Consider the following 15,983-nt stretch of genomic DNA (forward strand, 5'->3'; position numbering starts at 1 on the left):
GCACAACTCTTAGCTTGAAGTTGTTAATAATGTTCCATTTAAACAGATTTTAGTATTTTTCAAGCTAATTTCCAAGTTAACTTTTTATACACCTTTGGAAATTAGTTTTGGGGGAAACAATGGCACATAAAGCAATTTTCCTGTGGAGAGGAATACATTAAAAAAAATCCTACTAGATAATGCCAATCACAGAACAACATTCAGCAACACTGGATCCCTGATCACAGTACTAGAATTCAGCTCATTTCACTGGACATGTTGTAGCCAGCTTTGGCAGAGAAGAGGTGCAACACCTGGCAGTTCTGACAGATGTGGTTTGCATGTTTTTACCATTAAATTAGGTAGTGCTATATAACTGGGTATTAAACTCATACAGTCCTTAACTTCATAATCTTTTATCGGCTATTTAGTCACACTTTATTGTCCTTCATTAAGCATTACAAATTCACTTCATGCCCTGTTTAAAATGATAAGATCCTCTACGTCAATGGTAACTTTCTTAAATATGACTATCAGTACTCAGAAGCTAGACATTACCGTACATTACTGCATGCTGCTATGGTTTTGATCTTCCTAACACTTACACAGTAGCTTTAATCATGTCATAGCACAGTTTTCGCACTTCTCATTTCCTAACCAGCCACTCACATCCCTGTTAAATTGCATATAAACTCAAGGATACTCATGACACTGGACAGACAATGTCACCTAATAAGAAGATATTGAAGAGACAAATAATTTACAGTCTTGCCTCACACCGCCAACAAACAAGCGATCCTCTTCAGGTAGAATCATAGACTCTGAATTCAGATTTATGATGTACAGATGAAAATGAATGGCCAACTGTACTCAGATGAACCACTGATTTCTATTCAATATTTTATCATTAGTCTGTGTCATGACAGCATTGCTTCTATTGAAAGCAATGCATGGTATTTATCTGACTTGGCACTTGTTATGAAAAAAATATGTGTATGCTGAACCAGTTCTCTAGGCTTCTACAATCCACAATAAGCAAGAGGCAACTTTAAAGAGTAATGTACCTTGAAGAGACTCAAAAGGGTAAGGTTTATTTTTTACAGAACAAAACCAAAATGAAAACCAAAATGAAAAAAAAAAAATCCAATGCCCCAGAGCAACACTAACTAATGCATGCCTAAGCTACAGGACGGAAACATTGTTAAGTTACTGTTTAAAAAGATAGCGATACATACAGCTATTAGATTACTGCATTATAACTTGGAAGGGATGCTCCTGCATCTCAGAAACAGGAAATCAGGAATGCCTGATGTTTTGTACATCCTTCTTTTGCTGGGCACTTAAACATGTTGCTATTTAAGCAAGATTTTGAATCAGAAATAATCTCTTTGGCAAATCAAATCTAAAACGGGGGAAATCAAGACATAATATTTCTGTTTCACTTCTACAGATAAATCACAACGGAAAACCCATCTCCTTCCCTGGAAGGCTGGTGTGGCAATCTGAAACACTTCAGCCACATTAATGCCTGCTTGTAACCACCAGGTGCAATCCTGCCATGAGGAATAATATGAATTCTGAATGCAGAGCTGCCACACACACATGCCCCATTGCTACAGACCAAAGAACTTGCTTCCCTTCTGTAGTATCTGCACAGGGTAGGCTCATGCCTTCCCTCTCCCAAATCCTCCCTACTTGGGGTATGATCATCAAAGACAGCTCTTTCACTTCACCCAGAGATACAATTTAAAACCTCAAAGGGTTGAGGGAAGAGAGGAAAGATAAGAAGGAAACAGATTCAGATTCCACATCAGAAGCATTCTGTTTACTAGCAAATAACCTCTTTCTTTATTCAAGTGAAAGTGCACAGGTATACTCACACTACAAGTAACTAAACATTTCATAAACAGCCTGTCAGGCTAACAGAAACTGCAGAGACACTCTACCAAGCACTGCATCAATCCTCACAGCTTCTGAGATGACAGAATGCCTCATTAAGATATGAACAGAGCTTCATGTGGCCCAACAACACACCCTGGGATTAAAAATACTTCTCCAAGATGTCCCCTCAGAATTGCAGCATGCTCTGCCACTGCCAGATCAATGCCCGTGACATTTTGTCACCTCTAGGAACCTAGAGGTTGCCCTCTCAATAGCAAAGGCTTCTAGACCACAGACTTCCCATAGCCAGGCTGCCTAAGCCAAAAAAGCATACTTTGAAAATTGACACCCCATTCCTCTCCAGAGGACAGGCACATCCTGCTAGCATAAAAGGCAGCCTCTCACAGTGTAAGGACTAGTGATCTGCTTGCTGTGCAGATGCATGGCAGGAGAATGTAGAGTAAAGCTACATCTGAAAACAACATAAGTAAGATGTGGGATGAAACATCGTTAAGTGCAACAAGCCATGTGCCCTAACACTGAAAAGCATTTTTTTCACAGTGGTGTTTGGCCTAGACATCAAAAATGTGATGAGTTTTTTGGCTTTTAGATCTGTTCACAGATTCATAGCTAGACTACAGGAAAAGAAACTTCCAAAAGTTATTGGGGACTCTAACCACCAAGGTAGGGACCCTGCACCAGTTAAAAGTAACTAGCTGAGAAGAGTCTTATCTGTGAACCACGCACAGGTAACAATCACAGAGGTAGCCATAATAAAAACTTTGATATATGAAAATCAATTTACAGCACATCTAGTTACAAACTTACGAACATCGGATCATCTTGAAAACTGGTACCATGTTAAACTTGAACATGCAGACAGAAGAATTCAACTGCCTTAAGTTCAGAACAGCATTTCAATGAACCCTCCTTTCTAACATCCCAAGGTGGGTTGGAGTGAGTTCTGTCTTGGAGTAGAAGGCAGAAGGTAGTTGATTTCAATTGATGCTTTCACAACAAATAAGCAGTTTTCTGTACTCATGAATATACATCATTTTGGTAAACTGCTTTCTGAGCATATCTCCCACATTAGAAGATAATGATTATAATGAGTGTGACCCCAGTCAATATCTTGCACCTGAACGCTTTTGATTGTAAAGCACAAGTCAGTGCTGATAATTACAGTTAATAGCTAACTGGAAGTTATAACACTAACTGGAAGTTTACAATAGAAGAGAACAAAATATTGTGTAAGTAAAAACCACAAATATGTATTTCATGGAAAGTTTTTTAAGGCTCATGTTTATACGCAGGGCATTCCTGTTAAACACTGCTCAATTTACATTATATAGAACGTTCTGTAATTAGGCAAGTTCAACACAACATTTCAGCTAGGATGTAAAAATTCAATTTATGAATTCATTAACTTTATAAACGGCTGAAAAATTCTGTTAAGTGCCCTTGTTTTAAAATTGGGCTATTAAACCACTGAGAACTTAAAAGACTTGACATTATGTTATCCCCTGAGCCAAAACCTGAATTCCTCTCCTCTGAATTGCCAGCTTTAATAATCAGATTTAACAATCTCCAGACTCAAGAGCAACCTTGCAAGAAGGAGAGGGATAGCTCTTTGGCAAATTTACAGCACAAAACCATCAAAAAGCATATGAGAGCAAAGTGCCACAAGCCTAACAAAGCATAAGAACTATGGAATTGTTTTCTCCTATCAAACAGTATAGTAAGAGATGGCAACGGTTATAAAATGTCCCACTCTGAACAATTTTTTAACAGTCCACTTAAAACTTCAAAGTATGTCAATGCACCTGTTACTGCAATCATCTATCACTGCAATGCAGTTAATGGGGAAGAAAAATCTTAAAACCTCTGTTAAATAAATATGTCCTAAGCTGTTGTTCTGAAAACCTACATTCCTAACACAAAATTCAGTGCAATCAAGCTTTTAGGCCCTATTCAAGAGTCCAGCAGAGTGGACTTGAAGTATGACCTGATATAGGGGACAGATCAAGGTCCCTAATGGCCCAGACACAATCTAAATTGTTCAATACAGCATGTACATTTTGGTATCACTCCAAGCACAAAAGAAACCACATCTCCAAACCATCTCCCAAAAGCAGGAGTGTTCACATGGGTAATAATCTGAGCTGCACTTTTCCAAATTAAAAGATAACGGCAATGGTTTCAATTCTGGAATGTAAACATTAGGGGTTTTTTCTGGCAAAGAAAAACTCTACCTGCATCATGTTAAAGAAGCCTTTTCTTCCTGAAAAGACAGCGAGGAAGGTTCATTTGCACTTCTTAACATAAACTGGAAATAAAGAACTCTCAATGCACCTGGAGTCTGCAGACACTTAAACGTGAAATAAATAAAGAAATACATAATATTTTCAGGTCTTCTGATTTTTCTCCATTGATATGTGTGTTTGTTTTCCTCCCTGACTAGATTTTACCTTGGTCATGAGAATCCAAGCACTGGAGGTTTGGGTGACAGAGTCAAGAGAGACACAGAACATGGCTGCAGCTCAGCTCTTTCTCACAGTGTGGGTGAAGGGGAGCTCCACAACAGCTCTTCGTGCACACAGCTCAGGCCTCTAACGAGAACGGTCATACATGATCTACAGCAGTACACAGTAAAGGGTAGCAGGCAGAACTGCGTATGTACTTCAGCGGTCCTAAATTCTGGGTCTTAATCACATATCCTCTAGCAGGATGTGTGAGATCAATTACATGAGAAAGTGTTTCATTTTAACAGTTTCAAATTTGCTTCTTTACTTTCACGTCCTCTTGTTCCTGTGTTATGAGGAAGAAAATGGGAGTTCCCAATCCACTTTATATTCATTATTTCTGCACAGTTTTTATGCAGTCTCATATTTCTTTCTAAAGCAAGTGCATTAATATCTGGTAGCAGATGAGCAAGCTAGAATCTCTAGATTCTCTTGATATAAAATGGCAGAACATTCACAGCGGACCTAAAGTCAAGAAAGCCAAGCAGGCTATCGCGTACTAACTGCAAATTATTACTAGCATGTTAATCTAATCTTCTGAGTTGTTGCCCCATCTCATGAAAAACTGTCAGTTGCCAATCATTTGGAAATCAGACCTAACAATTAACTCAACTAAAGGATGAAGTGTGATTGCAAATATGGGAAGAGTTAATGTCTTGGTGTTATGGAGTTACCTCATAAAGATGAGAGCAGATTCCAAAAGCTGAACAGAATATGCTGTACATGAGGTACACAGAATTTGATGTTACTTGTTTTTCAAACACAACAGGCAACAATATGATCAGACAGCCTGCTAGAAGCACTGTCTGTTATCCAAACCCAGGTCTTTAGATCCTCTAGCAATATGTGGTTGAACAGGGCTTTTATCCTACAGTATTACAAATTAAACATCTCTTTTACTGTTAAGCATGGGCCACATTTAAGACATAGGTGACTTTTTTGTCAAAGGCAAGCAATTTTCAAGATTTGACTCCAATAGCCAACGAAGAATTTGAGGCAGGCACACTAGAACCTTTGGAAACCTCACATATAATTCTGTGCAGAGGCCAGTGATGCCACCAACATCAGTTCTTAACAGAAATTTATTTAACTTAAGTCATTTCAAAAGAACACAGGTCTGCTTATAATTCAATTTACTCCTGTAAATCAAGTACTCTCTGGTATACTGGAAGCTGGCATTGCCTACCAATTCTGTACCTTATCAGTAATTGCCTTTTTTAACAGGATTTTTAAAAAGTGACATTGACCTTTATCAGTTTTTTTCATTTAAGTTTTCAGGAATGAAACGTACCATGTGGAAACCTCTTTCAGGACTGCATTCCTGGACATGTGTTTTGGAGTCTCTAGAGAAAGTAAGGATACATCTTAGCCCAGACAGCAGAAAGACATCTCATTGCAAAGATTCTGCACCATATAACAGAGAAGAAAGCATCACAGATCAGTAAATGAATCACAGAATCACAGGTTGGAAGGGACCTCAGGGATCATCTAGTCCAATCTTTCTAGGAAGAGCACAGTCTAGACAAGATGGCCCAGCACCCAGTCCAGACGACTCTTGAAGGTGTCCAACGTGGCCGAGTCAACCACTTCCCTGGGAAGATTATTCCAATGGTTGACTGTCCTCACTGTGAAAAATTTCCCTCTGGTGTCCAATCGGAATCTCCCCAAGAGCAATTTGTGTCCATTCCCCCTTGTCCTCTCCATGGGACTCTGTGTAAAAAGGGAGTCTCCATCTTCTTTGTAGCTACCCCTTAAGAACTAAAAGTAAGACTGATTTCAAACTGAAACAGACAGAATTAGCTTGACCTTGGATGGAAAAGTCCATTGAAGTAACACCCAAAAGCAAGGATTTTCCTAGAATGGAAATTTGAATCACTTGTTGGACTCCATTTCTTAAAAACTGCATATTAACCCATAAAATGGACATACACTATAACTATTTGGATGTTAATATTGAAGTCATCATAAGACAGACAGTCTATTTTAAGCACCCTTCCAAATTCAGTAACGTATGCCACAGTATAGCCAAGTAGTTAGAGGGTCATGACTAGACCTAACAGTAAGATAATCCTCGTCTGACATGAAAAGAGAGGCATGTTGAAGACTGTCAAACTTACTGCACTATAGTGGTGGCTGGAGAATAGTCACTGGACTTAAGCCAGTAAGGACTTCCGATTTTGTATAATACTGACTTAAGACAATCAGAGAGAATATTAGATTTTAAACGGTGTGTTAGAGGGTTTAGTAAAGAGAAGTCACATACCAGGTAATGACATGGCCCAAAGCTGAGTGAACTGTGAGACAACTAAACATGAATACAAATGGAGAAGCTCATTAATTGTATACCGTATATGAATGACAAAATACGTCTTTACATCTGGGGCAACTCATATCAGCAGGGAGACTCTTATCTGGAATTCTCATTTGGCCAGAAAATGTGACAACTCACAGAGCAGGTTAGAAGATTTTCCATTAAACAAATACTCTAAAGACAGACTAGGTCATTTTAGTTATTGCCTAAAAATGCTGAGGTACAGCAATTGAATTTTCTAACATCTGAATCACTTTCTTATCAATAAATATCATAGAAGGATAGTGCTTTAGGTCTCAAATGAGCTTGTTGCCTATTTCAAGGAAGGATAAGGATTGATGATATCACTCAAAACAGATGGAAGAAAGTAATGATGAACTTGTAAAGAATACCTCAGGAATAAATCCAGCTTACTAATAAAGAAAACTTTCCTAAGCAGTTAAGAACGTGGAGGTCTAATGAAGCTATGTAGCTTTGCATCTTCCCCTTCTCTTTGGACAAGTGTGATAAAACATGCCTTATCACCAAATACTGCCTATACAGTCTGACACGGTCCTTGTTTGTTGCTGAGCAAATTATTCAACTTCAAGGTTTGATGTGGTCCAAACCCACATATTTTTCATTTTCAGAAACATACAGAAACTTGGTCTGTAGAAGTACTAAACACACAGATACAAGTCAGTGTAAGAGGCATTTTAACCATATAATGCTAATAACATATTTTAACCATATAACACTAAGAACACTGAAATAGTGATAGTTCAGTGGCTCACACTGGATATTCAAAACTAATCGAAGACTTTGACCTTAATACCTCCGTGCCTCAGCTTCCCATCTGCAAAATACAGATAATACCACTCTCATCTCACAGGGGATTTGCAAGGATGAACTCAGTCATGTTTTAGAAGGATGCTGCTAGTATAGTGACAAACACCTTAAAAACAGTATGAGACAGCAAAAAGCTCAGTCTTTGGAGCACACAACCATAAGCAGTAACTAAGTTTTGGGGAGATAAACAACACATTGACCAGTTGCTCATTAAACAAACACTAAAGACCCTGTGCGCTCAATGAAACAAGAGGTCATGTGGGAAAACAGTACAGGATCATGTAATCCAAGACTGTGTTACAGGGTATAAGCACAGTGGAGTAAAATTAAGGTTGAGCAATTAACCCTCACTCAGTAACAGCTCTTAACCTTAGAGTCATAATCTTTTTAACAGCTTTCACCTCCAAACTCTCAATACAAATTTACAAGCAAATACATGTATACCTAAATTGTCAAGAACACATTTGAATACTGCTATACAGAGGTGGGCAAAGCCCCAGACACTCTGCTATGGATTAAGATTCATCCAGACTGTATCTGTAAGAAACTGCTTCCAGTGTATCCTTAGTTCACCTTTTCAGAGAGTACTGCTTTCCCAAGGCTGCCTCAGGGTCCTGCTGACGGATTGCTCTAATTGCAGTTGGTGAAGTAAAGAAGGCAGCTACTTCATGCTCTGCTAGCACACGGAAATAGGCACCAGCATCTGGCGTTCCCACAGGCTTCCCCTATGGAGAGAACAATTTTAAATGTCACAGAGTAAAAATACTTCATAATTCCTTGACAGTTCAAGGCTTGAACATGTAACAGTAGTGGTAGCACTGCAACAAGAGTAATTTCAAGTAATACTTTACAGAAGGCTTTGTTAAAAATAAAAATACTGCAAGTGTATTCACTTGTAGAAATAAATTCACAAGCTTTGGGCACAATCTCTCGCACGAACACACCACATACTAGCTGCTATTTAGAAAAATAGGACAAATGGACACGTGAATGAAAAGACAGCAACAAAGAGATATTATTACACTGGCAGGAGAAGGAGTCATGTCGACATCTATCCTTATTGCGAAGCAGCCTGTAAAACACCCAGAGCCCCACTGAACTAGGAATCTCTGGACACAGTGGCACTGCAGATATATCCCCCACACACAGGCCTATGGGACATAATGCCAGCTTTCTCTTACCTAGTAATTTCCTCCCAATTCTGGAAAAATTCCCATTTAGCTGCTTACAGTAGGCCTCCTGGCACCTTTGTGCTGCTACCCCACATGAAGACTAGAGAGAAGTTGAAGACCCCTTTTCTGTTTTAGTGTCTGGTTTGTGGTTGGGGTTTTTTTAAAACTGAAGGTTGTCTTGAGGTAGGGGACACAGTCTAGAGATTCATAAACAGAAGTAATCAGATGTGACAAATTGTCCAATGCTAACTAATAATAACAAAAAATAATCACAATACTTTTCTATGGTGCTGCAAATATGAAAAGCAGTTGGCACAGAATCATATAATCATAGTCTTACTGTATGTAATTACTGCAGTGCATTAACTGCTCCGTACATATTGTGAAATTATGAAAAGATTATGTTAATATATAATAAGCTTTAGCTCTACAGGTATCACCGCAACCTCTTCGCTAGAAAGGCCACACTTTGAAGTTTGACAGAGCACACAAGTTAGGAGAGACATAGACTTTTCATACTGCAAACACAGCTTTGTCAATGCTTTACACAAGAAGCCACAAGCACAGAAAATTTCACTACTGAAACGTCACCATCTTTACAGTAGTTCAGCGGTCACAAGACAAATTCATACCTTCACCATCCTTGTGTAAATGCAAATTTGGAATAGATAGATTAATAGGTCCAGTGGAAAAAAAACAGCATATGAAACTCTAATTAACACTTTTCATTTTCCCAAGATGCAAAAAAAGTACACTGGTGTTTGACCACCTTGAAGAATTTACTAAATCCACTATTTTTATTCTGATAAGGAGGCACTAGTAAGTGTCTGTGAAAACACATATTAATCAAGTTAGTTGCCCCCTCCCAACATAAAAAGCAGCACTCTGGCTGTGATGCAGGCTCACAGGAGTTTACCCCTTTCCCTCCCTCTCACCTGCCCTCCTCACTGCAGCCTTCCCCACACTTGCTGTGCATCCAGCTGTGCCTGATCACTGGCAAGAGCACCAAAGAACCATTTCACACATTCAAAGAATGCAGGATGCCTGAGGTTGGATACGTACCATTGGCTTTGCAGCCCTATGGTGAGATACTGCTGGTGAGAGGAGTGCTGCAGCAGAGGATCACCGTAAAAGGAAAAAAAAAAGAAAGAAAAAAAGAAAAGAAAAAAACCCAGAGAGCACAATTGAAAAGCTTTTGTTTTCTTTTTTAAAGGATGGAGTGGCAGTGAGAAGCAAATGGAGAGGAAATAAACAAAAGAAACAGTCCCCAGCCAAAGCAGCAGGGAGGAGTATCACCAATGCAAAAAACTCTTTTTGCTAATAGCCTATTCTAAATTACCAAAAGGAAATGCAAAAGAATGCTATTTGCTTGCCAAAAAAGTGAGTTATGTCCTTCTTTCTGTCATGTAATGCAGTTCCCAAAGAAAACCAGACTGTCTTTAAGCATCCTCCTTGCACACTTCTTCACTGCAGCTTTTATGTAATTCATTGAAGTCTTCATCAGTATGTATGAACCTGTTTATTCAAGTTCATATCATCTCCCTATAATGTTCACTATACCTGTAGATCTGCAACCATCTAGTTAGGAGTTCAAGCCCACATCACCGACACTTAAACAAATGGCCTCAGACTTAAAAAATTCTGTATTTCCATAAACTTCTCATTAATTAATTACGTAACTGAACTAGCACCACTGTAATCATCTTGGACAGTAACAAACCTAACTTGGAGCAATCTGAAATTGGTTAGTCTGCCAGTAATAATGTAGGCTGTTATTTTAAACAAATGGAAATGTCCAGAGCCTAGAAAAGGGCTGTGTCTGGCACTGAGCACACCCACTCTGTCCTAGGGGCTGGGCTGCTGATGCTCAATGCCAGGTTTGCCATGGTGCAGCAGCATAACCTTGGATCAGAACACTGGGAAAACAGAAGAGTTGTGAGAAGAGCCAAAAGGAGCCTCCCCTTGCTCGGGAGGTGATTTATACTCAGGCACTCAGCCTTGGTCCCTGCCTAAGCTACACTGCAGCTGTGCCTGTGCCTCCAGCAAGCCTGAGCACATCTTCAACACAAGCAGCTAAGCCTTCAAGAGCATGTGAGTAGGCATGCAGGGCTCTGACAGATTGATTTTTGTATGTCACAGGTAGGCTACAACAGCTTTGGTTTGGAGAAGTACCATCCTCAGATCTGGGAGAAAACCAAATAAAACACAGTGTAAGGAAATGAATAGAAAGTTCCCCTGACAGCTGATAGGAAATAATTCCCAAAAAATAAGGTGACACTTAAAATATTCATTCAGGGAAAAAAAATCTGGCCCAGCTGTAAAATACTCTTACTGATTCTGCAGAAAAACTTCCCTGGTGCCTTGGCAGCTGTTCAGTTTATCAAATGCATAAACAAAAACTGACATAAGCAAAACAAATCTGAGAGAGTGCAAATTAATTTCAGAGCCCAAAAAACTATAAATAAAATTGCCGAAGAGAGTTCTCATTTATTATACAAAAATTTTAAGAAGTACTGCAAGATGTCATGAGAGCCTTATTATCACACGCAGTTTTGATTTTTTAAAAGTTAGCAATATAAACAATAAAGTACAGAGTAACGAAATTCAGAATATGCTGACAGACTGCTGAATCAGTTGGAGACTATGAGCAAACGAGGTGCTTCCACTGGATTTCTGCAGGGATCAGTTCATGACCTATTGCTATTCAGAATTTGCATCAATAGTGGAGACGAAAATTTATTTAAAAAGTTACTGGCAATAATATATGTGGTTGGCAGGAACTGAGAGCATGGTAAACAAGAACAAGGCAGTCAGCAACCTGCCTCACCTAATTTAAAAAAGGAAAATAGAAACAGACACTTCTGCCATCAGCTAGGAGGATCCAAGTAGAAAAGACTTTCTTTTAATAACCTACCGAGAGACTCTGAGACAGACAGACAGTAGAAATGCCTTTCTGGAAGTACCTAGATTTAGCATGTAATTTATCAGATGTCTACCAGCTGAGCAGACACCCTCAGGCAGAATGTGTTGATGGATAATACATGATTATGAAAGAAGATTCATAGTCAGGCAGCAAGAATGATCAAGGGGACAGAAATGTACTCCTATGGAGAAAGTCAGAAGCCACCTGGATGGATTACTTGAGGAAAAAGATACGTAGCAGGAGCTATAATAAAATAACCAACAAAGCATCAATAACAGCTCAGCAACACCCTTTCTGTCTGACTCCTAACAACAAGGGGATATTCAAAGATAAAGTCAAAATTATGAGGACAAAATTTTCTCTACATAGGAAATATCGTACATGGAACTCAATGCCACAAAAACCTGCTGACACCAAAGCACATACAAAATCCTGACACATCAGGATTCAAAACGAAACGTCCATAGAGACATTCATCCTTCTGCTGATGGTCCTGCTGCCAAACCTCCACTAAGGACTTGAGATGATACATTCTACTGAATTCATTCCACAAATACAGTTGGTATGGATGACGGCAGAAAGATCACAAAACTGGCAAACTCCAGGGGAGTTTCCATCAGCTTTCTTTGTCAGCTGATGATAATGGCTTACAAAAACTGTAGAAAGGCTGGATGCCCCTAAGTTGCTAACAGCTGTGCCAAATTAGAGTAATTTTAAACCTGTTGTTGTTGTGTGCCCTGCAGATTCATTGCAACAGCAGGGACTGGAAGGACCGCAGTGAGTGTTGTGAGGAAGGCTCTGCATGCACAGCAATGTCTTGCTACAGCTCTGCGTGGGACAATACCTCCTGCTCTGTCCTAGACCACTCAAATGAAGTCCTTAATGCATGGCTCCTTGGCACACTCTTCCTTACACTAGCTTCTACTCAAAATCCCAAGCACTAGAACTACAATGCTGCCTTTTTCCTGACATCACAGGTAGTAGCTAGACTTTCTCTTCATAGAATCATAGAATCATTAAGGCTGGAAAAGACCTCTAGGATCATCAAGTCCAACCGTCAAGCCAGCAATACCATGCCTCCTAAACCATACTGCCCTGTTACTTACAGCTCGCGATCCCATTAGCAAGAGCAACCTAGAGTGGGCTGTAAGACATCAAGTAGCTTATTTATAGCTGAAGTTTGTCATGCCTTGGAGAAAAACAATCCAGGACAGATTATAAGAAAGAAAAGAAAAAAAAAAAAAACACCACCACCAAAAAAACTACTGCTGTATTCAAAGGAATTCATTAATGTTTTCACATTCCTGACAATGATGTTACACCAAGTAAAAACTGAAAGCACGTAGTTTCCATAGCAATTGTTAAAACGAAAAATTGTCACCTACTAAGTAATGTTAAAATAAACAAATCACTTTAAAGAGTGAGGGTATAAAGTCAGCACAGTTTATATTCAATAGGGGTTGTCTCTAGGCAAAGGGGATGAGGTGTTCTTTCCCTGTACCTAAACAACATATGGATACTCCCTAACCCAAAACACACCATTAGACAATCATTTAGGACAAACTTTGACTATAAATTTATAATATTCACTGTTAAGACAGTCTTCTGAGCAGAGGAAAAATTATATGCTATTCCTCTTTGTAAACATTTTTCTCCCTGTGTGTACAGAAGCCTTCCTTTTCTTCCCATTTTTAATCATCAGAAAGATGACACTGATGTCATGAACACTGTCTGCAGACTTGATTGGTGGCATCTCAGAGAAAGAAAAATGGTAAATGTACTATTACTGATTAATAATGTTCTCACCAAGAGCAAAAATCACAAAGCAGACTTGTAGGTCAACCAGATATTAACTCTGATTTTTCTTTAATGCTCACTGTTAAAGAAAAAGGGTTTTTACTCTTTTTATTTTCCAAAACCAACACATTTTAAATTCATAGGTTATTAGGACAATAACCACCCTGATCCCCACATATTCACAAAGAGATAAAACTTCACTGTAAAATGACTACGTAACAGAGACTGCTGAAGGAACTCATCACTTTCCTCCCCATTCCTTCTTGTCTTACTCTACACCTGCTAGAACGAAAACCTCGTCATTGCAGTATATATTTTAATGATTCTCTTCTGTCAAATTCATGCAACCATTTTAGTGTGGTCCAGTGTATCAGTGGTCAAAAATAGCTACTATAAAACTATCAAAGTCTCTTCCTTATCTCCAAGAAACTGCCATTCTTCTCATACTGCTTTCCTCGTTTTCTTAACTAGTGTGGTGGTGATGAGTTAATCCCTTTGGAATCAAGAATCTAATTAACATCTATTAGGTTTTTAAACATTAGACTATAGCAATTTAATACTCAAGCTAATATGATATTTGATTCTATAAATGTGCATTTCTGCTACCGGGTGAAGTTTTTGCTCCTTGTTATTCAGAATATCAGAGAAGTCAACCACAGTGGTCCCCAGCCTTAAAATTCTATTAAGTTAGTGGGAAATCGCTGGGGTTTTTCCAGACAAACTAGAAAATGGAACTCTTTCGTAAGAGAATTAAACTTGAAAAGGAATAAAAACTATTTCTTTCTTTTTTTTTTTTTAGTATTTAATTTCTATTTTTCTCATGAAAGTCACTTAAAACTGGAGTTCTCCGTTTAATTATCTGTAGGGATCCTGAAGCCACTGAAGCCCCCAACGCTGCATAACAGAACTATCCTGAGCATCTGGAGATGAAATAAAGATGGAGATGGGGCCTGAAAAGCATCTGACATTAGGTAAATTGTGCTAGTTATAAAATCAGCCTACAAAAGAGCCTAATCTCTTTCTTCTCCAAATTTCAGCTGAACTCACACATTTAGTGTTGATACAGTCCAAATAGGTACGTTATGTGTTCACTGCCTCCAAAATTTCCTCAGTAAAAAGCAAAGGAACTTAGAAGACCACCTTATTATTCATAAAGTAGGATTTTACAACACACAAAAAATCAAAGCAACACTTTTTGACTAGTGGATAGAACAGCTGAATAGATCAAATGAAAACTGTGGATTATTAAATACACTTAGAAATACAAGAAACAGTCATGCACATGAGGAGGGGAAAAAAGACATCACTGTCTATGTAGGTATACTTGCATAGCATGTAGGCTTACCTTTATGACCACCATCTGCACAGGGGAATGTACATGTATGATACACACTGACACTGCACAGACAAGCACTTAGCAGAAAATGCTGAGATTTCTCACACTCCTACACACACAAATAAGAATTTGGTCTACAAAGTCTTTAGTCGAAACAGTTGACACTTTACTATTTCATGTACTGCAAAACCAGCACTGATCCTAACTAGAGGACTATTACACACCGCAGAGTTACTGAGCCACATAACAGTTGACGTGAGGCGGCACAGGCTTGTGCAGTACTTCTCTGTCTCTTCACTTTGCCCAGATCATCTATTCTATGCGAGTAAGTCCAAGCGAAGCAAGAAAGCAGAGATTTCTAGCTTGTGTGGAGACCACGTACCAGAAGATTAACCTCACATATTGACCCAGACTATCTAACACAAAAAAAGCCATCAACTATAAGATCAGCAAAAGATAGATCTTCTTTTCCTAGCATATATTTCTGCTTCATAAACCTTGAACATACTTATTAACTTTGATTACCTATACGAATAATTTAAGTTGCTGGGAAAGTAGATTCAAGATTGAAGGACAGCATGTTAGTACTTAATTAAATATAGCTTACAGTGATGTCCACACACCCTTTTAAGCCTTCATTTCCAGACAACAGAGAAAAGGTCAAAATAAGTAACAGGTTTTTTTGCTTAAGGATACTGAAGTATCCTTACATACTTGACACACTACAAAGATGTTACAGCAAAGATTGCTCCTGACAGGAGAGGGACAAATGGAGTCTTGTGGGATTCAGGTGCAGCATACAGACTGTTCTTCCTCACACTTTCACCTTAGGAAAAGGCAAGTGAAAAATACACACTGAATACCTCAGTGTGCAAAGCCATGCATACTTCACTTAATTTTTCAGATCCAAAGCTTGTTTCTCTCTTTCACAGTGGTCTCTTCTGCTACCACCCACAATAATGCAGAAAAAAGTGTCCAGATTATTTCTCTTTTTCACAGGAAAAATTATATTTTTATACATGACAGAAAGAACATTAGTCACCTCTTTCTTTCATTAGTTAATTGAGAGCCTACATGACTTAACTCCAGATACTAAAATCAATCCCCAAATTATTTAGTGAACTTTTAGGACTTCTCACAAATGTATCCATGCTTGCCCTACATAAACGAACAGCACACAGGAAGACTCCGAAAGCATGACCTCTAGGATGAGCAGAAGATACAGGACAGCTGT

General features: G+C 38.8%; 1 protein-coding gene across 1 annotated transcript in view; it reads right to left on the minus strand.

The window, feature by feature from the left end:
• ACSS3 (acyl-CoA synthetase short chain family member 3) overlaps nucleotides 1–15,983 on the minus strand; it is a 95,880-nt gene that overhangs the window by 46,933 nt on the left and 32,964 nt on the right. Inside the window, exon 8 of the mRNA XM_075080720.1 lies at nucleotides 8,095–8,246. Within this exon, the coding sequence (XP_074936821.1) occupies nucleotides 8,095–8,246 (152 nt within the window). The remainder of the gene's footprint in view (nucleotides 1–8,094; nucleotides 8,247–15,983) is intronic.

The sequence above is a fragment of the Phalacrocorax aristotelis genome, chromosome 1 (genome assembly GCF_949628215.1).
Source record: "Phalacrocorax aristotelis chromosome 1, bGulAri2.1, whole genome shotgun sequence".
NCBI classification, from domain to species: Eukaryota; Metazoa; Chordata; class Aves; order Suliformes; family Phalacrocoracidae; genus Phalacrocorax; species Phalacrocorax aristotelis.